The following is a 21,352-nucleotide window of genomic DNA, read 5'->3' on the forward strand; positions in this document are numbered from 1 at the left end:
TCTCATCTGTACATTGTTAAACTGGTGTTTTGTAGTTAGATGACCAAAAATATTTTTCCTATAACCGGACATCTGCACTGCAGTGTGGCAGCAGCAATTCAGAGCAAACAGGGGTAAATATTTGACATTGTCACCTCACAAAGGTTCAAGGTGTGATAACAGCTCTATTCTGTGTCACTGCATGTGTCGTGCTAGTTTGAGTTTATTTTTGGCGATCCAGATATCCTCCCACGTTCCAAAGAAAGGTCAGGTGGCAAAAGTCTGTATTTTAAAGTCTGTACTACACAGATGTAGTTTGGTGGATGGGCTAGCGTTTACGGCACCAAAATAGAGGCCTATATTTTAAAAAAAAGAAAAGAAAAAAAAGATGAAGTCATGTATTATTATAGAAATAGTGGTCATTGGTGCCTGCAGTAAGTACAAAAAAACAAGACTGATACTAGGGAACAAATGATGATCTGGGGTCATTATAGCATTTAATCTGTTCTAGAGATACTAGCAAGTCTCTAATAGTTACATTGTAAAATAATACTCCATTTCAATCAAGCTGTGACAGTGAAAATGTTAGACGCTTTAGATTTTTGCATGCACAAAAAATAAATAAATAAAAAATCTGAAAAATTGAGAACAATTGAGCCTCAAGCTCCAGTTTTACCACAGCCCTGCTATGCTGCTCAGGCCTCTTATAGACTGTAGCCAGGAAATGTTTAAACGTTACTCAACATTCAGAACTGCTAGTGCTACTTTTTTTTAGTCAATACATTTTATGACTGTTGTGCAACAAGGGTCCCTCAAACTTGTTGCATTTCCCGATAAAACAAAATGTTATCATTTTGTGGGTTTTGTTGCAGTTTCACACCAATGAGTGTGAAACACAGTCAAAAATATTTCATCAGAAGTTGAAGTGTGCACCAAGGAACTTTCTCATACTTATGTATGCAGTTGCATTAATGTAAAGTGTAAAATGAAGAAATTAATAGACTAAACCTAATGTAGAAAAGTAATGGTGAAATGAAAAAATTGCCAGGAAACAACAGAAGCTTATATTGTTTATTTCAGTGAAATTTCACTCATAATTTTTAATTTCATGATCTGCTCAGTCGATGTCCGAGCCATTGGGAATTGCTTCATGTGAAGATAAAGTTCTTGTATCACAGAGAACTCATATAAAATCCACCTATAGTTACTAATTTGAATATTAGGATTGTTTTAGAACCCAATTAATAACCACAGAGACAAATTTTTTTCCTATCATAGACAACAGGTTTTTGTAAAGTTCTAGTCAAATAAACCTGCATCAAATTGTCAACATCCTTTTATTTAATTTCTTCTTTCCACTTCTGGCTTCAGGGAATGACATATTCACAGATGTACTTTTTCAGGCTGCGACACACCTCATCATACCACTTTCCTTGTGCAGCCACTGAAAGAGCAACACAGCTCTCCCTCTTCGTTCCTGTGGGCTGCTTCTTGGAGCGATCCCAGTTAAAGAAGCGGACTGGCTGGCTGTTGACATCGACATACTGGCCTTCTTTCACTATGTCTGCCACACCGATCCAGAAGTCCTTGGACCCGGGAGCACTCCTCTTTGCATAGTCTCTCAGTTCATTGTTTTCCAACATGTCCCGCGGTGTTGCAAGAGTTCCACCTTGTGCAATGCAGTCTTCATTTGCTTCATGGTAATGTTTGGGTTCCTCAATTGTAAGATAACACTTTCTATGAACTTTGATGCCCCGGAGACACACTGAAAACACAAAGCATTTACTTCATGACTTAATGAATGGTAAAGTAACACTATAAACTAGTCCCATCAAATTACATTGCAAGAACTATTCATGTAACCATCATGCAGCTTGCAAGTGAACCTGTTACTTTGCATTTAAAGGCTTCTTGGAGTGTTGCTGCCCTCTACTGATGAGCTGACACCATAAGGTTCATTCTACAATTAGGGGGTAAGTTTCATGTCCGCAGGCTGTATTTATCAATTTCATTAAATATTAATTTCAAGAAATGATCAATTTTATATTCAGGCACATTTCTCTTTAATTAATACAGAAAAAGTCAACAGTTTTCATAATTGATTTAGCAGAAAATTGGTATGCTATATCAGAATTAGCCTTTTGAGTTTGTGTATTAATTTCATTTTTATTTCTTCAAAGTCTCTTCTGACTCATTAATTTGCATTAAATCATTCACTTTGTGTTCAAGAAATCCTTGTTAACTATTTAACTCACTGACAAATCACCTACAAGTCATCAATAGTTTGCCCCAAAGTCAGTAACAGGCACCAAAAGATTTAAATTCCTTCCGTTGAGGGAATTTTAAACGGAGTGTGATAAGTTTCTTCTTCTGCATTTATTCAGTATTATTATCTGAATGCTGAGAGGGTTCATTACTCATTAACTGTGTTACCAACATGTTCTTGTGCACTTGCTTTAAATGTTATTTTTTACCAAAAACCTGGACAAAGTTTATTTGAAGATGAACTGATGTTACTGTTGGCCATGTCACACCCAGTTACACACCTGACAGGTAACACAGCTGACAAGGTTCAGCCTCATCATAGTTTAAGTTTACATTGAGGATCTTGATTTTTTTTTAAAAATTACTATTATTATTATTTTTTTATTATTAGTAGTAGCAGTAGTTCATAATTATTATTATTATACGGAAATTAAATGGTAAGAATCTGGACAATGTGCAGTTACATAGTAATTACAAGTGTATCTGATCTAAACACTAAAATAATTACACTGTAACTAGACCTCAGTAGCTGATTAAAGAATAATTTGCTCTTCAGCATCCTCAACAGCCTCTTCTCGGCCACAGAAAATCCAGTACTGTTCTCAGACTTCAGATTTTGAAATCAAATAGGTGGAAAACCTCCCAAGAGACTCGAGAACTTTCCATGACACTGCCAATATCTGACAAAATATTGAATTTAAACATTAGCACTTAAGCAGCAGTTGATGGATTTTACACACTACTGGAGTATGTTGTGAAAGCGTCTCGATTTTTTTTCTTCCTTTTTTAGTTGATGTGAAATGTGCATCAGATTACAGAATCACTCTGAATTTTAAACTCTGGCTATTAAGTTATAAATGCAGCACTGTTCACACTCTTGCTCGTCTCGTTGAAGTAACATTTATATTACTTTATCGGGAATGCAGAAAAGCTCTCACTAATACCTGTCTGCAGTGCCAGCATCTCTTTCAGAGAATTCACCTCCTGCCACAACCTCTGGATCTGTGACATCACATCCTCCTCCTCTGTAGCTGCACAAGGAGGAGACAATTAAGAAAAACACACACACACACACACACACACACACACACACACACACACACACACACACACACACACACACACACACACACACACACACACACAGGTCAGATAAAGCCATGATTTGATAGGATTTATACAATTACCTCCAGACTGGCGAGGTGAAACAGCCTTCCTGGTGCGAGACGGATCACTGTTGCAGATGTGGAGCAAGGAGAAGCTGAGGAGGAGGAAGACAGGGAGGGCCAGGCGTGCCATGTCTGCGGCCAGCGTACAGGACACAGTGGCCCACGTTGTGCTGCTGTGAAAGGAACCAAAAGCCCTGCAGGCTGCTCAATATATACAGCCCCTCTGTATGCCTTTCCCTGTATTGGCTCTAAATGTGTTTGTTTTTGCCCAAACATCAGGAGGAGGTGAGGGAGGTAAAAAAGGGTGGAGGCCAATAATGATTTCCTTGTGTTGAGTTATTTTTAGATAAATATTTACTTGGGACAAGGTGCGCTAAGCAGCATTCACTTTCATTTCACAAACAAACCTGAAATCCATTGACTGCTTCAATACTACAGAGTGTTCTTCCTCTTTTCACATGTTAAATTTGGACGTAATCAACTTGAGATACGAAAACTTCTACAATCTCTTAAGTGTCAAATGATGCAGCCTAGCAGTGCAGTGAATTATCATTGTGCTCAGGAAAGGTTTAACCAACGACTTCAATAAATTTAAGCAACTAAATATTTCTGGTACATCAATACAGCCTAGCTCTAGACCTGTTTCAATCGCAGGGACAGTTATGCAATATTTGAACATAAGGCTGCTATTAGAAGTCCAGTTTACAGCTTTAATGCAGGCGAGTTATTTTTAGAGGGAGATGTATACAGATGGGAGTGGGAGCTAAATAAGAAAAAAAAAACCCTCTTGGGCATATTTGCTCAATATAGCTATACAACTGTCAAAACCAGTTCAAGCACGTTTTCCTATTTTAGATCCACACACTGTTTTTTTAAATACATCCACCCCCTGAGTGAAATATTCTCTGGAATAATGCATTCCAATTATTTATTAAGAAATGTAATACATATAGATGCATATGTGTCAACATGATGCTGTGAACATGTGAGAAACAAGCAAGCCTACAAAATGAGCTTTTATAGGCTCATTGCTTAGTATTCAGTGGCACTGAATAAAGTTGTGTAAGCACATTAATGTATGATGTTCAAATGCAACCTCTGCTGGCACTTTTTCTTCCTCTCGAGGCACACTTAAGATGCAGATCAAACACCAAGGTAGACAGACAGCTACGTAGCAGGTTATTTCTGGTTTAACTAATAATTGCTCATTGCTCAAGGCCAAATGTGTATGAATCTTCAAATAAGCAGCAGTTTTGCCCCGAGTGCACTCCTGATTCTGACCAAACAGACTGAGGGGACATCACAGCAAAAGCCAATATGAAACTGAGTAATGTTCGACCGCCATCGTCATCAGACACAAGCACCATTGTCCTCCTCTGAGATCCATATGTTCTTTAGCAACACAACTGTGTTTCAGCTCTCTGTTTAAAGAGAAATCCCTGACTCTGTTGTCATCTGGTGCAACACTGAAGGGTTACAAAGAATCTGATTTACTTGTATGTCACGAGTTTTGTGTTTCAGATTCCTGTTAATATATTTTGATATTATGTTTTTGTTTAGTTTTGGGTTTTTTCTTGCTTTTTCTATCCAGTATATTATGAGTTTTTGTATTTTGAGTGTAGTCCCTGCTTTGATTTCATAGCCATCTCCTCATGTGTTTCCCTGTAAGTCTCTTCCCCCCTCTTGTGTACCTTTTTCTTCACCTCTCAGTCATCTGGTTACTTCCTGTTTTACTTTCAAGATGCTTTTTACCTGCATTTTTTCTTCTTCTTTGTGATTCTCAGCCCCACCCTGACTGTCTTCACTTGTCTTAATTAGTTTCAGCTGTGCCCCCATCCCCACCTGTTTCCTGATGGTGTATAACCCTGTGTTCATCTTTACTTGCAATGTTCATTCCTTTTTGAATTTCTTTCTTGGTGCATTGTTTACTTTTCTTTTCTTTTTTTTTTACTTCTGGTTTCTTGACATTTTGGACTTTTTTATCAGGCAGTAATATCCTAATTTCATCCCCTTTTGTTCTCTTGCCTGTGTTTGGGTCCTCACTCCAGCCTTCATTATAACATAATATTAAAGTTTTAAACCTATAATGTAAGCTAGACCTAAATGTTATCCTGCTGTAGACCATCAGATGGGTACACTGTCGACATTAAAAGACATGACAACAATACTCAGGCTGGCAGTGGTGTTTAAATGATGCTCAGTTGCTACTAAGAGGTCCAACATGTGCTAAGAAAATATCCCCCACACCATTACACCAGCAGCAGTCTAAACTGTTGACATGAGGCATGCTTTCATGCTGTTTACACCTAATTCTGACCTTACCCTTCAAATGTCACAGCAGAAATCAAGAGTTGTCAGACCAGGCAACATTTTTCCAATCTCACGTTGTCCAATTTTAGTGAGCCTATGTGAACTATAGCCTCATGCTCTTAGCAGACAAGAGTGGCTCCCAGTCTGTTCTTCTGCTGCTGTAGTGCGGCTGCTTTAAGTTTCAATATTATGGACATTCAGAGATGCTCTTCTTCATACTGGTTGTAATCAGTTATTCTCATCTGACATCAACTAGACATTTTCACCCAAACAAAGTATTTCTGAAATAGTCAGCCCATCTGTGACCAGATGAGTTCAAAGTCACTTAAATCACCATGTTCACCATAATAACCGTGTCTACATGCCTACATGAATGGAGTTGCTGCCATGCGATTGGCTGATTAGACATTTGCATTAATGAGCACCTGAACACCCAGTCGAAATCGCGAGAACTGCTTTGCAGATAAATTTATTCAAGTAAACAGAGCAGTGCTCAAAGAAAGTACACAACAAAAATGTGACAAAAATATATCACAGGTAAACCATAGTTTGAGGAATTTTGTGAACACACTACAGTGCTGAACAAGTTGTACACATTTTTTTCTTTTTTTCTTTTTTTTTTTTTTAAACGAGGCAATATGAATACACATACATCTGTCTCTCTCACGCACACAGACACTAACAGGGACATTGAAGGCATCGAATTTTAGATTTTCTTCCCCAAATTGTCTAAATAACGCCCTAAATTTCAAGTCTAGGATATAATTTATCTGATCACTTTAGTAAACCCATTGAACATCTTATCTTCACTGTTTATCACATTTAAAGCATGCAGTGTTTACTCATAACTTTTAAGCTACACATTTACTAGTTTCTACTTTTTTCAATTACAAAACACTGACTTCCTGTGTTGTTTTTGTAGATGAGCCTAAAATGATGAAGGATTCAAACAGCTAGCCAATACAAACACACCAAGTAAGCAAGGTAGCGTAATTAGAGAAATTGAAATAGTGTAGCAGATTTTCTCTACTTTAAAAAATAAAATCGTCTGAGTAGGTGGGTGTACTTGCAGAGTAAAAGCAGAGCTTGCCATACTTAACTAAAGCAATGCACAGTGTTCCTCAAACCTAAATCAGCCTCATACACGAGCTCACTGTAAAAATATGTCGTCATTTATGGAGTTTTACGGCACTTTTGTTGTGAGGCACCAGCAAGTAAACAACTTTGGTCAGACAGGCAAGCTAGAGACTCTAAATACCTTAAACTGCAGTCTGAGTCCGACTAACTACTTAATGCTCAAGAAAAACCAGGATTTTGACGCAGATATAAATTGAAATTTGTCCTGTTCTACTCAAGTGTTTACAAAACTGTCCATGGTTTTCTGATTGGAAACAATAAACGTTACAATCGCGGTGTTACACATTATGTAAGTTCTGAATATACAGTTCAGTGGGAAAAATAAGTCCAAATCCCTCTTATTACACGATCCAATGAGGATTTTTTTTTAAACAGATTACACTTCATTTTCCACCTAAAAATAACTTTTTGTTTGTTTGTTCAATGTGAACTGCACATAAGGAATACATTTCAAGTATTTAACACTTGTTTGTAGCTCAAAGGCACTAGTGATCCCATAATATAAGGTTGGCACATTAGCATAAAATGTCATGCAAATATCTACACTCAGTCTTTTCTGCCTCTCCTGGCTTACATATTAGTTAACACAACAAAGGGATGCACTCCCTTAATCGGAAAAATTAGAACACCGGGGTCACTTTCTCAAACCTATTTCAGCTGTTCGCTTTTAATTCTCACAGCTGGGCACAGAAAAATACTTCTTTTTTTTCCCCGTGCTGTGAAATATTTAGACGCGTTTCCTTGTTTCTATTTGACACTTAGGCGCTTTACTTAATCTATTTCAAGGGGTGCTAATCATAAAACGAGAATAGCAGGTCGGCAGGTTTAAATGCTTATGCGGTTTGCTGTCAATTTAATAAACTGTGGGCAGATGCAGTTAACTATAAAGTGAACACAAACCTATTCATATTATTGGCTAGCAGGTAATTACTTCATAGTACAGCATATAATGTAACACTGTGTTGAAAATGGCTCTTGCACATTGTGGCATCCTATCCTTTGCTTTGACTAATCAATTGACACATAATAGAAAACAGACAAGAGGCACTAAAGTATACTGCACATACATACATTCATGCATACAGCACGTGCACACAAACACACACGAGTGGGGTTGTGTTGCTCTGGTGAAACTGTGCTGCAGTGGGTTTTTGTTGGGTCTAATGGATAAAAGGCATTCGCTCCTTGCTGTCGTTGTCTCCCTCGGGCTCCTCTTCTTCCTCTCCTGCTTCACTGGTCTCCGTGCTGTCGCTGGCCATCTACAGATAAAACATTTTTTACTGCCACCATTAACCGTTTAGTGGAAACAGAGGGGGAAATAAATGCGAGCTGACATCAAATCACACAGCGAACTCTGCTAATGGGCAGAGGATGGGCTGACATGACAATGGAAATGAAGAGGACAGGAAATCCAGCTCTTACAATCCTGACATGAGAAGAAAATGTGCTGTCAACAAATTAAAGTCAAATATATATATATATATATATATTGTTTTACTGCAAATGCCACTTTGTAAGTCAGCTAGCAAATAAACTGAGAAGAATACCTTTTGCATTTCTAAAAAAAATCATTTTCATTATAGATTTTCTTAAAAATGTGGACTTGGAATTCATATTTATCCAATTTTGCATCCAGACAATCCTACATAAACTACAGTAGGCTTGAATATAAGGCCGATCCATATGGAGGAATTAAAACTCTTAACAGCCATGTCTGTTTATGTATGCAGTCTGTCACCTTTTAAAAGAGAAAAATATCTATATAGCTATAGAAAAGCCTTTCTTACCAGAGGGGTGGGAGACTTCTCAACATCCAGAATGAGTTTTCCTATGTTGCCTCTGTCATGAATTCTCTGCATCGCCTCTTTTACCTGAGAAGAAAACATAACTTTAACCTCTTCTTAAAAAGCCGCACAGATCTTATTTTCAACATGTAAAAAAAGCTGGATTAACAATAAATGATATGCTGTAAAATTAGATTAAAAAAAAACACCAGCTGATAAAATTTCAAAACCACAAAAAGATTCAATAATTTTCTGCAGATTGTAGACACGGGATCCATTTTTAGCACAGCTATATTACAGGCTTCCTGTGCGAGGAAAGTTAATGGCCTTAACGCTGACAAAATGATGCTGACTCACTCTGCTGGCTGATATTTGACATCACGCTGAACACCTCACTGATGCAAGATCTATAGCAAGAGATTGGATTGAAAATCTGGCAGGGTGGGACAGGCTCTAATAACAGATAAATTAAGAAAAACCGTTTCTGCAGTCTTATTCCAGAAATGGTTTATTCTACACTGCAAAAAATCTTAGTCACATTCTGCAAAATAAATAAAGTCTCAGACCACACCTCCTAATTACCAGGCTCACTGTTTTCCCCACATTCAATAGCTACAGTAGATAGAATTAAAAATAAAGAACAACCCATCTAGGAACTGAACCAGGGACTCCAAACTCAATTAGGCAGCTACGTCTATAGCACACATTATGCTGTCTTCAGAGATAAAATGTGATGCTGTGCACTACACTGCAGATTAAACCATAGGTGACCCATCACGTCTGTTATACTAATACAGGATATCAAGTATCAACATGATAGGGCTCTTAAACTATCTTTAAATGAAGATGAGGCTTCTGCCACTCGGCTGTGGAAAAATACCATGCCACGTTCAAATTTAGCAAAACCCCTCACTTCAGTGCTCCTGCTAGGAGAGCAAAACTGAGTAAGACAGTGAGTCAGAATCTTTTAGGTCTGTGTGATCTTTACTGCCAGCTAAAGAAAATCAGAGATAAGGTGCGTATTGTCGGTAGATTGAGGCAAGCGTGCTGGTGCATAGAAATCCCTGTGCACATCATCAGCGGCTGTAAACAAAATCCCAGCACACTAAGCACTGCGTCGTGGCAAACTCGACGACTTGCATTCAAATGAAAATAATTCAATATCCAGTCGTGACGCAGCAGCTGAGGCAACAGTTTGCCGTGCACTGACAAGGCTCCTGCAAATGTACACTGTTTTCGAAAAACCCACTCTTCATATGCCAACACGGCCTGGGAGCAATGAGAGGCACAACACGTGACAACGAGCGACGCTTTCTGGTTCTGTGTTGCAATCCAGCAGACAAAAGGAGACCAGAAACAAAGTTTATGAATGACTGCTAGGCCATCCAGTCATCATTATTTATTTTGCTGTGACAGCAACTTACTTAACCGGTTAAAGAATCAACTTTATTAGGTGCTACTGATAAAAGGGCAAAAATAAAATCAGACCCACCACAAAAGATTACCATGCCATATCATGCATTCACACAGACGCAGCTGAGTGTATGCCTTTGTCTGAAACCCGTTGTGTCACAGCCATTCAACTGTTAAACAAAAAGCAGAAATCAAGCCAAAAGGAAAACTGGGTCATAAACTTGTACAGCACCTTGCTGTTAGGTAGCAACTTTCCAGAAGAGGTTGGGTGTTGGATAAATTCCGCTTACATTTTGAGTGAATTAGGTCTCTGTACATAATGACGAATAATCATGCAACGTGGGTTCAGTTTTGTTTTTCAGGATTTTTAATAGCATTCAGCGTAGAAGCTGTACAATATTTTCCTGACTGAAACTAACAGCAATTAGAAAAACTCCCATTATTCTGTCCCAGCCATGCATATTGTCCAACTTCTCATTCCGGAAAGAAAGGTTGCCATGGTCAGCATGTAAACTAACCTCTCCTTCCAGGCATATAAACAACCGAGGCAAGCTGTGCCCCTGACACTACATCCCACGCTATCCTCCCCTCTAATGAGATTCTTCATGGGCAATGGTTCCAGTGAATAGCCTGAACAATCTGCCAAAGTAATGACAACAGTACATGGAAAGTTTCCCATGAGAAATCATTTCACAAAAATATCTCTCCGACTGTAGACAGAGTCTAGAATAACTTACAGTAAGCTTTTTGTGATTATTACTTGCACCGCCTCTGCTTTCATCTAAATTCCTGAGGTATTTTTCAGTGTGAAACAAAGTCCAAGGATAAACTTGCTGCTTCTTTTTCTAGCAACCAGGATATCAGTGGACTGGGGTGGCCATGGCTCAGGAGATAGAGCAGATTGTCTACTAATTGGAAGGTTGGTGGTTCAATCACTGCCTGCTCCACTCTGCATATTATCGTATTCTTGGGTTGCTCCCATTATGTTAGAGTGAAACTTAGATGTTGAAAAAAACGGGCCTGTTTGCTTAAAGTGCTTTGAGTAGAAATACACTATACAAAAACCAGTCCATTTAGTCTCAAGTCCCCAGCTGCAGGTTCTTCATTGGTTCTGACATTTGTTAGGTCTGAAATGGTGCCGAGGTGAAGTCAGTCAGAGCTGCAAGGCTTTGCCGAATTCATTAACCTACAAGAATATTAAAAGTGCAGCTTTTCCGCCCCACAGGTGCAGCAAAATGAATAAATCAACCACCATCTGTACAGCCCACACATTCCTTGTTTGCAAATGGTTTAATTAAGCAAATAAGAGAAAACAGCTGTGGCGATGGGCCACGGTTGTGCCCATCTTTGTGTATCATTTAACTACAGACGAAAAACACTGAACTGTTTCTGCCTTACACCGGTCCCCGTTTTACTGTATCCACTGCAGGTACACGTGGACATCAGAGGGGGGATCACAAATATAAAGCAAGAGGTTAAACTGAAGCTGTTCTCATGAAGGAGCCCAGCACTGGTCAAATGACTAAACCTGCATCACAAGCCGGAGCTTTTATGGCTAAATATGGGGATTGAGTGGATGAATAAGCACGATGGCCCTGCATACAATTAAAGTAGTGAGTGTATGTTACCTTGTTTAAAACAAATCAGTGCATTTTCTGTTATTTCGGACCATTTTAATAAACAGAAAAGATTATTATGCTTGGATAACTAAATCCCCCAATTAGCAAACTTGCTTTAAAAAAAAAGTATTTCATTATGATGCCAGTGATTTTCCTTTGGCTTGGATTTAAGCCTTTTTGGGGGGCACTAAAAATTCTTCTAGGCAGGAAAAACCCTGTAAGTAGCACAGGTACGCTCTCTTAAAGTGGTACTTTTCCATTAGGCTTATGTACCAATGGGGATGTGAGCCACAAATGCCCTTGTAAAAATATAGCAGAGCGAGTAAAGTAAAAAGAGGAAATCGAGCATAGATGTGGTAATATTCATCTGTCTGTAAAATTGCCTGTGTGATGGAAAGAGTCTGGTTTTCAATGCTTCAATATGTTCTACACACAACCAATTGTGACGGTGTATTTATGAGTCTCTCTTTTTCCACTCATGGGTCTTCATTTACTAGTGATGTTCACCTGAACTCAAATCCCTTTTAAACGTTGCACAATGCAGGAAAAGACTGATCCAGATCTCTTAATGTAAATATCAAATTATTAGAGGAAACATGCATCTACTGTACAAAGGTTCCTGAGAAACTGAATGATCACAGTTATAGGAAGACTTAAAGAGTCTGTAGAAATCGAGTGTCAAGTGATTGATGTATGGGCTGTTTGGCTTTTTGTGTTGGTGTGACATAATAGTTGAACAGGAAGATTCAACCTACCCACCATCTGTGGAAGAATGTCCAAGGACAGCTGACAACGTTCCACAGATGCAGCACGACAAACAACAGATTATATTCTGTCCAGGATGTTTAAATGAATTCTTCTTAAATTTTTTTCTGGCATCTGGGATCGCGTCGCCAGCGTGACCGGGTCATTTTTAATTTGATCCTCATCGATCTCTGTGTCTTAAACCCTCTGATTACTTCAGGTTCTTACCTCCTCCAGCGCCCAGAGGGAGTCCACTACAGGCTTGATCTTCTTCTCTTCATACAGACACAGTAGTTTGTCCATCACTGATTTCACAAGGCCACATCTCCCTTGTTTGAAGAGCAGGTTGAGGAGCGAAAATCCAGCTATGACTTTGTTCTCTTCGTATAGCTTAATAGGATTCACCTTCTCCACCTGCCACCACTGTAAAAACAAACAAACAAGCAAACTAGGGTGACGGAAGTGGGCGTTTGTTTCATTTCCTATGATTTATAATTGATTGGGCAGTTACAGGGTGTAGTTTCCGTTCAAATATTGATGATAGACTGCATCTCTGACTCACAGATTTTGCAAAGCTGAAGAAACTCTTTGTTTCCCCAGTTACCATGTTTGACGCGCCTGAAAAAACAAAAATAAAAGGATTTCTGTATACTGGACAGAAGTGACTAGTCAATAATTGGCAGCCATGAAGCATGAAGGGAGAGTGGGGGAGGATCAGCTGGCACCTTTAGCCCTTAAGATCTGCGCAAGTATGCCTTTGCACATTTTGAGTATGGCTGCAGATAATGAATTAATCTCCCTGTAATCATGTTACTTGATTCATGAGGCTTGACAGAAGCTAAAGTAATTAACGGAGACCAGATAAGACTGGTTGCTGTGAAGGACAATACATTCAATTTGCAGGCTCTGGAGTATATATTATTCAAATGACACTCACTATTTTGCGACTAGATCTGTGCCACTCTTATGGGTGTGTGTAAAAATTGAAGCTGCAGCCAGAAGACAGATAGTTTAGCATGAGAAATGTAAAACAGCTACTCAGGCTCTGTGCAAAAGTAACAAAATCCACCTAAAGTACCTCTAAAGCTTCTTTAATCCACACGCAAACTGGTATAAAAATCTCTGCGTGTTTGTGCCAGACTGCTTTTTGGGCCAAGGAATTTGACTTGAGAGTGAGACTGTACTTCTCAATATTTGAAGTAAGATTTACAATGTAGTTATTTTGACTTTGAAGCGATACATTTTTGCACAGTAAAGGAATACATATCATCCCCACCATACAGGATGTAGGTTCCCAGCGGTTTCAGCAAACTCAGGCCTTTGCCTGTGTTCTCCCCACACAGGCAGTCAAGCACAATGTCCACTCCCTCTGGAGAAATCCTAAAACACCAAGAACAAAGGAAAAGTTACAAATATTCAATTCAGCTAATAAACATGCAACATGCAGAGATTTAAACACTTCATTAGAACCAGTAAATTATTTGAATGTTGTCTCATAAATGAACAGATGATTATAAACACAGATTTAAGCTGAAACATTTAGCCTCAGTGGTATGATTAGCAGAAAAAGGATTTGGACACATTTGTGACGAATTTGAATCGATTTTAGACATAATACTTTTTTCCAGATTGCCTTCTTAATGTAGTATTCCACTTTTGACTGAGCAAACAAGTGATTTAAGGAATGGAGGCGTTTATATAAAAGGTTTCTACTCTTACCTAGCCCTCAAGAAACTTAGACGCTACAAGCCACATTCACACAGCACTATATTTTATCTGTCACCCCCACATTCATTTTGGGGTTAAGCATCTTAACATTTTGAAAGGCAGACCGGAGGAGCTGCGGATCACACTACCCACCTTTCAGCCGGCGGATAACCCACTCTACCTCCTGAGTCCCAGTCACCCAGATTTAGAAAGCTCACAAGGGTAAAAATATAACCAGTAGATTAATCTAAAATCCAAATAACAGGCAACATTCAATTACCATTAATCAGTTAAGCAAGTAATTGTTTCAGCTTTACTGAAAATGTCATGAAGAATTCGAGCAGCTGACATAAAGTACAGTGAAAGGCAGAGATATGACTGCACTGGCTTGTTTGTGTCCACAAGCACTAAATGTAAAAGTGCAAAACATACTCTGTGAGTATATATACATATATATATATATATGTATATACATATACATATATATATATTTAAAAAAAAACACCCATCTCGCCCCTGCGGGCGGTTTATCCTTCAAGCTCGGGTCCTCTACCAGAGGCCTGGGAGCTTGAGGGTCCCTGCGCAGTATCTTAGCTGTTCCCAGGACTGCGCTCTTCTGGACAGAGATCTCCGATGTTGTTCCGGGATCTGCTGGAGCCACTCGCCTAGCTTGGGAGTCACCGCACCTAGTGCTCCGATTACCACGGGGACCACCGTTACCTTCACCCTCCACATCCTCTCGAGCTCTTCTCTGAGCCCTTGGTATTTCTCCAGCTTCTCGTGTTCCTTCTTCCTGATATTGCTGTCATTCGGAACCGCTACATCGATCACTACGGCCGTCTTCTTCTGTTTGTCTACCACCACTATGTCCGGTTGGTTAGCCACCACCATTTTGTCCGTCTGTATCTGGAAGTCCCACAGGATCTTAGCTCGGTCATTCTCCATCACCCCTTGGGGCATCTCCCATTTTGACCTCGGGACTTCCAGGTTATACTCGGCACAGATGTTCCTGTACACTATGCCGGCCACTTGGTTATGGCGTTCCATGTATGCCTTGCCTGCTAGCATCTTGCACCCTGCTGTTATGTGCTGGATTGTCTCTGGGGCATCTTTACACAGCCTGCACCTGGGGTCTTGCCTGGTGTGATAGACCCCAGCCTCTATGGATCTTGTACTCAGAGCTTGTTCTTGTGCTGCCATGATTAGTGCCTCTGTGCTATCTTTCAGTCCAGCTTTGTCCAGCCACTGGTAGGATTTCTGGATATCAGCCACCTCCTCTATCTGCCGGTGGTACATACCGTGCAGGGGCCTGTCCTTCCATGATGGTTCCTCGCCTTCCTCCTCTTTCTTGGGTTTCTGCTGCCTGAGGTATTCACTGAGCACGCTGTCAGTTGGGGCCATCTTCGTGATGTATTCGTGGATGTTTCTTGTCTCATCCTGGACTGTGGTGCTGACACTCACCAGTCCCCGGCCCCCTTCCTTCCGCTTAGCGTACAGCCTCAGGGTGCTGGACTTGGGGTGAAACCCTCCATGCATGGTCAGGAGCTTTCTTGTCTTTATGTCAGTGGCTTCTATCTCCTCCTTTGGCCAGCCTATTACCCCAGCAGGGTACCTGATCACGGGCAGGGCGTAGGTGTTGATGGCCCGGATCTTGTTCTTACCATTCAGCTGACTCCTCAGGACTTGCCTGACCCTCTGCAGGTACTTGGTGGTTGCAGCTTCCCATTTGCCTGCGGGATCCCCAGGTACTTGTAACTGTCCTCTATGTCTGCAATGTTGCCTTCTGGTAGTTCAATCCCCTCAGTTCTGACTACCTTGCCTCTCTTTGTTACCATCCGACTACACTTCTCCAGACCGAACGACATTCCAATGTCATTGCTGTATAGCCTGGTGGTGTGTATCAGTGAATCGATGTCTCGTTCACTCTTGGCATACAACTTGATGTCATCCATGTACAGGAGGTGGCTGACAACCGCTCCGTTTCAGTAGTCGGTATCCGTAGCCAGTCTTGTTAATGATCTCACTGAGGGGTTCAGGCCTATGCAGAACAGCAGTGGGGACAGAGCATCTCCTTGGTAGATCCCGCACTTGATGGTGACTTGTGCTATGGGCTTGAGGTTGGCCTCTAGTGTTGTACGCCACATCCCCATTGAGTTCCTGATGAAGGCTCTTAGGGTCCTGTTGATCTTGTACAATTCTAGGCATTCCAGTATCCAGCTGTGGGGCATTGAGTCATAGGCCTTCTTGTAATCAATCCAGGCAGTGCACAGGTTGGTCAGTCTGGTCTTGCAGTCTCGGCTGACTGTTCTGTCTACCAGTAGCTGGTGTTTTGCGCCTCTGGTATTCTTGCCAATCCCTTTCTGTGCCCCGCTCATGTATTGACCCATGTGCCTGTATATATATATATATATATATATATATATATATATATATATATATATATATATATATATATATATATATAATTTATATATATATGTATATATATATAATTTATGTGTGTGTGTGTGTGTGTGTTTTCAGCCTGTGAATCATGCTGGAGCAGCTTCAAATTTTGTCTAATCATGGATTCATAAGATAAGGAGCTTGGTTCTCTGGAGTATTACTCTGAGAAAAAGTTGCAGCCCACGTTTTCTTATACAGGGATTATTGATATGTTGCAGTGCCCACGTAGCTCCTCATCGGTAACATATTTTACACTGTGTTACAAAAAGTTTCTGATCTCATCGCACACAGAATCAGCCAGTGAACAAAAATGGGGCATAATGAGACTTTTTAGTGGACGGTATATGAAAGAATGAAAGGCATGTTATTATCAAGGGGACATTAAGTCCATACTTTCTGCCTTGTGGCCCCGAACACCCGCTTGGCTGAACAGCTTGGTGGTCTTGTGATTCTCATGGTTTTTTGCCTTTTGTAAAAGGGCTAATTTAATTGTACTTTGCACTTGATCCTGAGAAGAATGTGTGGACCAGTGAGATGAAAGGCATATTAATCCACTACCACTGCTGATATGTATGCAGAAAGCACGCAAAACCATTTCCTAATCAAGCCATTTGAATCTGTAAGTATTACAACCTGCCCAATATGGATTTTCATACATCATACTACTGCGCATCTACCCTGTTTCTAGTATGGCCACAGATAATTACTGCCAGAGCTCTGTGAAGCAGAGGAAGCCGTTTGGTGATGAAATAATCAAAAGCTTTGCAACATTGTTAGAACTACATGAAACCTGCGCAGATTAATTGCAGTGGACCTGTGGCATACCGCATCCAATCCCATGAATGTTTGCAACAAGCGGTCTCTTTGTAGCGTAAACCGTCTCACAGCGCGCTCTGATGTCAGTGTAACATGTAAGAAATCGCTCCTCTGGCCTAATTGGCTCAGCTGTTCCACATTGCCGCTACAGACCTCCACCCTACACAATGCTGCTGCTTGCTGAGATGAGCTGTGAGTTGCCATGGTGACCACAGCCACACATGACCAATAAGGCAAGCGGTAACATCTGCATCCTCCAGCAGGCCTCTTACCCTCTGCTAAGTAAGCGTTGTCACATTAGTTTAAATGGGTAACCGGCAACATCATCACCTGACTACATCTCCACATTCAGTCTTGACTCAAGGAGTGAATGTTGCCAAAATTTGTCAAAAAGAATTAAAATCACTTACACGGCACACTTACTTTTTGACTTCTTGGATGTAGTCAACATTTCTGTCAAAGAGGTGAGCCACGGAGTCTCTAATGGCCGCGTGTTTGAAACACGAAGCGATCCCAAACACAGTGACGTTAGGCACGGTGGAGCACAGCTGAGCCACAGCTTGACCCTGAAAATAATAACAGTTATAATAATGTATCAGTGGCCGAGAGCACAGAGGATAAGGAAAGCAGACATAAACACAAATCATACCACAGCATAAATAGCACGATTAATAGTGGGGATTAAACAACAATTCCATATGTGTGCATTTGTTTAGAGGGTGTGCAATAGTCATATGAGAACTGGACTTACTACACCACCTCCTGCTGAGTGGACCAACACTGACATCCCCTCTCGCAGATTGGCAACCTCAAAGAGCATCATATAAGCAGCCACAAAGTTCAGGGAGAAGGCTGCTGCTTCAGCGAACGTCATTTCATCTGGCATCTTGTAGACAAAATCCACGGGTGCGCAAACCACCTCCGCCCAGGCGTCGTAATTCACAAAAGCCATGACTCTGTCGCCTATCTGAAAGAAACATGTGAGGGAAGGAGGTCAACACACGGCAGACACTAACGTGAGCCTGTCATGTGGCAGTACATGTTAGCAGATTATGAATTAACAGCAGTATATTTCTGATTGTTACGCTTACAACACTTATTGCAATCTGCATCCTTTCTAGTTTTATTGGTGTACTTCTCTGGCAGCATGTATTCATAGAACAACTGCATCAACAAGCTGTAATTACACTAACCTCAAATCCCTTTGTGTTTTCACCCACTGACTCTACTATTCCAGAGCACTCAAATCCAGGGACAAGAGGGGGTTTGGGGGGATTATCGATAGTCCCCTGACGTACCATCAGGTCCAGGAAATTCAAGCCACTGCAATAAAGAATAATTATTGTTTGTTTACACTGGAATCCATCTGATTCGATATCTGGAGGACGACCATGCCCCTGAACAGTCTGTAACAGCTTTTTAATATCAAATATTTAGCATGAGGTGTTAAGAGACGTAGGGATTACCCAGCACTGTTTATTGCATTATTATGAGCAGTGACTCACAGGCTTTTCCTCTGTGGATAAACAGTACACTTTAATTTTCCCAGTGTCACACTGCTAACACTGGCAAAAGCTCAGCTGCAACCTGGGGACAAACGACTTGCTCAATATCTTGTAAACAAGCGCTTAGAAAATAGAAAGTGTGACATAGAATGACTGGAAACTGTGGCATCACATATGCTTGTTATGAACATCAGCCACCCAACCTCCTGTACCAGAAGAGACCTGTGGATTCATGACTGCGAATTTCTGTGTAAGCCTTGTTGATCAGCGTTTAGACTTCTCAAAAGCACCATGCAACGTGGGAGTAAAAGACCAGATCAGACCGCAGCTCACAAGTACAAATAAAAAACAGTGACACCCGCATATTTACCATGTTTTCACGCGGATCTTCACTTCACCATCCTGAGGCTCGGGCATTGCCTTCTTGGTCACCCTGAGTTTGTTAAGACCCCCAAAACCTGACAATATCACCGCTCGCATTTCTTTGGCATTGCCAGACGTCTCCACGTTGTCTATTTCTTTCTTCACATTTTTGTCTATCATGTACTCGGTTTCCTCTGTCATGTCTGCTCCTTCTTTAGCCATGTCGAAGACCAGCTGCTCTGCCTCCCCGTTCCTAGTCGAGAGTGATTTGGGCGTGCAGCCGGTGCAGCCTGCACACAGGCAGGCGCTGTACGGACGGTTATCCACAGTGGAAGCTGAATCCTCATCATCTGCAAGCGACGTGCACTCACGCAGGTTTAAAGTTCCAGTATTTTAAGTCTCACAGATGGCGATTAATTCAACAAAAAACTTTGCTATTTCAAATCAGGGAAATTATTTCATCCAGGTGAATTATCCTTCCTTGCACCGGTACGACTTATAAAGTGCACCATCTGGTGGTGAAGCGCCCGCAAAACTTTTAAGTCTGATGAACTCCTTCAGATCCCTCGGCAGTACAACAAAGTAGGATATAAATATATAATCTTTAACCTCATAATAAAGATTCAACGTTTTATAGTTTAAGGGGATGTTTTTTTATTCTTCTTTATAGGGTTAAACTATAAAAATGACCAGAGGAAACAAAACAAACCTGGAAGAATTAAAGAAGAATGAACAACAATCAGTCATGGCATGCATGAATGTTTGTCCGAGTGCATCATTTCTGTTTAAAATAATGTATTCGTGACTTGTAGACTTAAAGTTTCTTCGAAGGTATAAAACATTTTTAATTTGGATACATATTAATACAGACATATAAAATACTATTTTACATCCCTCGAAATGTCTGTTTAAATTATCTATTAAACAGGGCTAAACAGTGTTTAAATGACAATATCTTAAAAAATAAATAAATAAAAGACAGATTTAAAAAAAAAAAAAAAAACGAAATATGTCAAAATTAACTTACTCATAAGTAACAATGTCAACACATTATTATTATTATTAATTTATTATTTTTAGATACATAACCCAAATTCTGAGATTAAAAACTCAAAATTTCCACTTGTCTTCTTTTTTTCTCCCATTCGTAAGTCAAGATTTTGAGATAATAACCAAAAATTTGTAGATAATATTTTTTTCCCCCAGTGATGCAAACAAGCGTCTGTATTTAAAGCTCTTGGGAAACTAAAATAATTTTCTTTATTAATTTGTATGTCAGACGGTTGCAACCTAACAATAAGACTTTTATTATGAAGGTAAAAAAAAATACTGAAAAAGATTTTCAGCATACAGAGGACACTATGGAGTCTTTATGTCTGGCTGAAAAGATTTATAGCTCTCTCTTAAATATGGATAAAAATAGATTCAACTAGATTCAACTGAAATGTAGCCTGGAGTGGTTCAATGTCAGGTGGTACAACTAATGAAAAACTAGGAAAATGTTAATTTATCATTGTGTTTATTTCCTTTAACAAATGTGTGTTTGCTACCTAACACAAAAGCTAATACATGTGTCAAAGTAAAAGCCTTTTTACAATTAAAAAAAAATAAATCAGGTGGTATAATGTTTCTTGACTTCTGATTTTCTTCGTAGAATAAACTCCTACAAGTCATGGAGAAAATAACTTCATTTAAAAAAAATGTATACTGACTTAAGCGTTTAAATTGGTAACAGACACAAGAAGCAACAACTGTTGCCAAGGTTACGGTGCAAACCTGTAACCCTGGCAACATCTTAAAAACCTGATGAAACATTCAACTTCCTGCATCATAAATTGCTACACTCGCTCCTAATTTTATCATAACTGTTTTCTGTTATGATCCCACCTCTTTGCAAAAGGTTTAAGCTAAAATTTCTCAAGCACAAAAAGAAGCCAATTATGTGTGCCAAGCATAAATAAATAATGAAATATTAATATTAAATATTAAAATAAATAAAGTTATTATAAGCGTTACTGCTTACTACACATTCTGAAGAAGCCATAAGACGCCACAATAACACTTGTCTGACATTCACTTTTTGTACTTCTTTGAAT

The 21,352-nt window shown here is 39.9% G+C and overlaps 2 protein-coding genes across 2 annotated transcripts; both read right to left on the reverse strand.

Annotated features, from left to right (window-relative positions):
- Positions 1–1,048: 1,048 nt before the first annotated feature.
- Positions 1,049–3,581, reverse strand: clec3a (C-type lectin domain family 3, member A). The gene is made up of 3 exons (XM_031736415.2): positions 3,432–3,581; positions 3,189–3,275; positions 1,049–1,744 (listed from the first exon to the last, which is right to left on the reverse strand). The coding sequence occupies exons 1-3, from the start codon at positions 3,541–3,543 to the stop codon at positions 1,347–1,349; spliced, it is 597 nt and encodes a 198-aa protein (XP_031592275.1). The 5' UTR covers positions 3,544–3,581; the 3' UTR covers positions 1,049–1,346.
- A 2,585-nt stretch (positions 3,582–6,166) lies between these two features.
- vat1l (vesicle amine transport 1-like) lies at positions 6,167–19,727 on the reverse strand. Its single transcript, XM_031736418.2, has 9 exons — positions 19,264–19,727; positions 18,582–18,711; positions 18,140–18,355; positions 17,812–17,954; positions 13,697–13,800; positions 12,983–13,038; positions 12,649–12,843; positions 8,648–8,731; positions 6,167–8,119 (listed from the first exon to the last, which is right to left on the reverse strand). The coding sequence occupies exons 1-9, from the start codon at positions 19,476–19,478 to the stop codon at positions 8,021–8,023; spliced, it is 1,242 nt and encodes a 413-aa protein (XP_031592278.1). The 5' UTR covers positions 19,479–19,727; the 3' UTR covers positions 6,167–8,020.
- Between the last annotated feature and the right edge of the window lie 1,625 nt (positions 19,728–21,352).

Source organism: Oreochromis aureus, linkage group 1 (assembly GCF_013358895.1).
Source record: "Oreochromis aureus strain Israel breed Guangdong linkage group 1, ZZ_aureus, whole genome shotgun sequence".
Classification (NCBI taxonomy): Eukaryota; Metazoa; Chordata; class Actinopteri; order Cichliformes; family Cichlidae; genus Oreochromis; species Oreochromis aureus.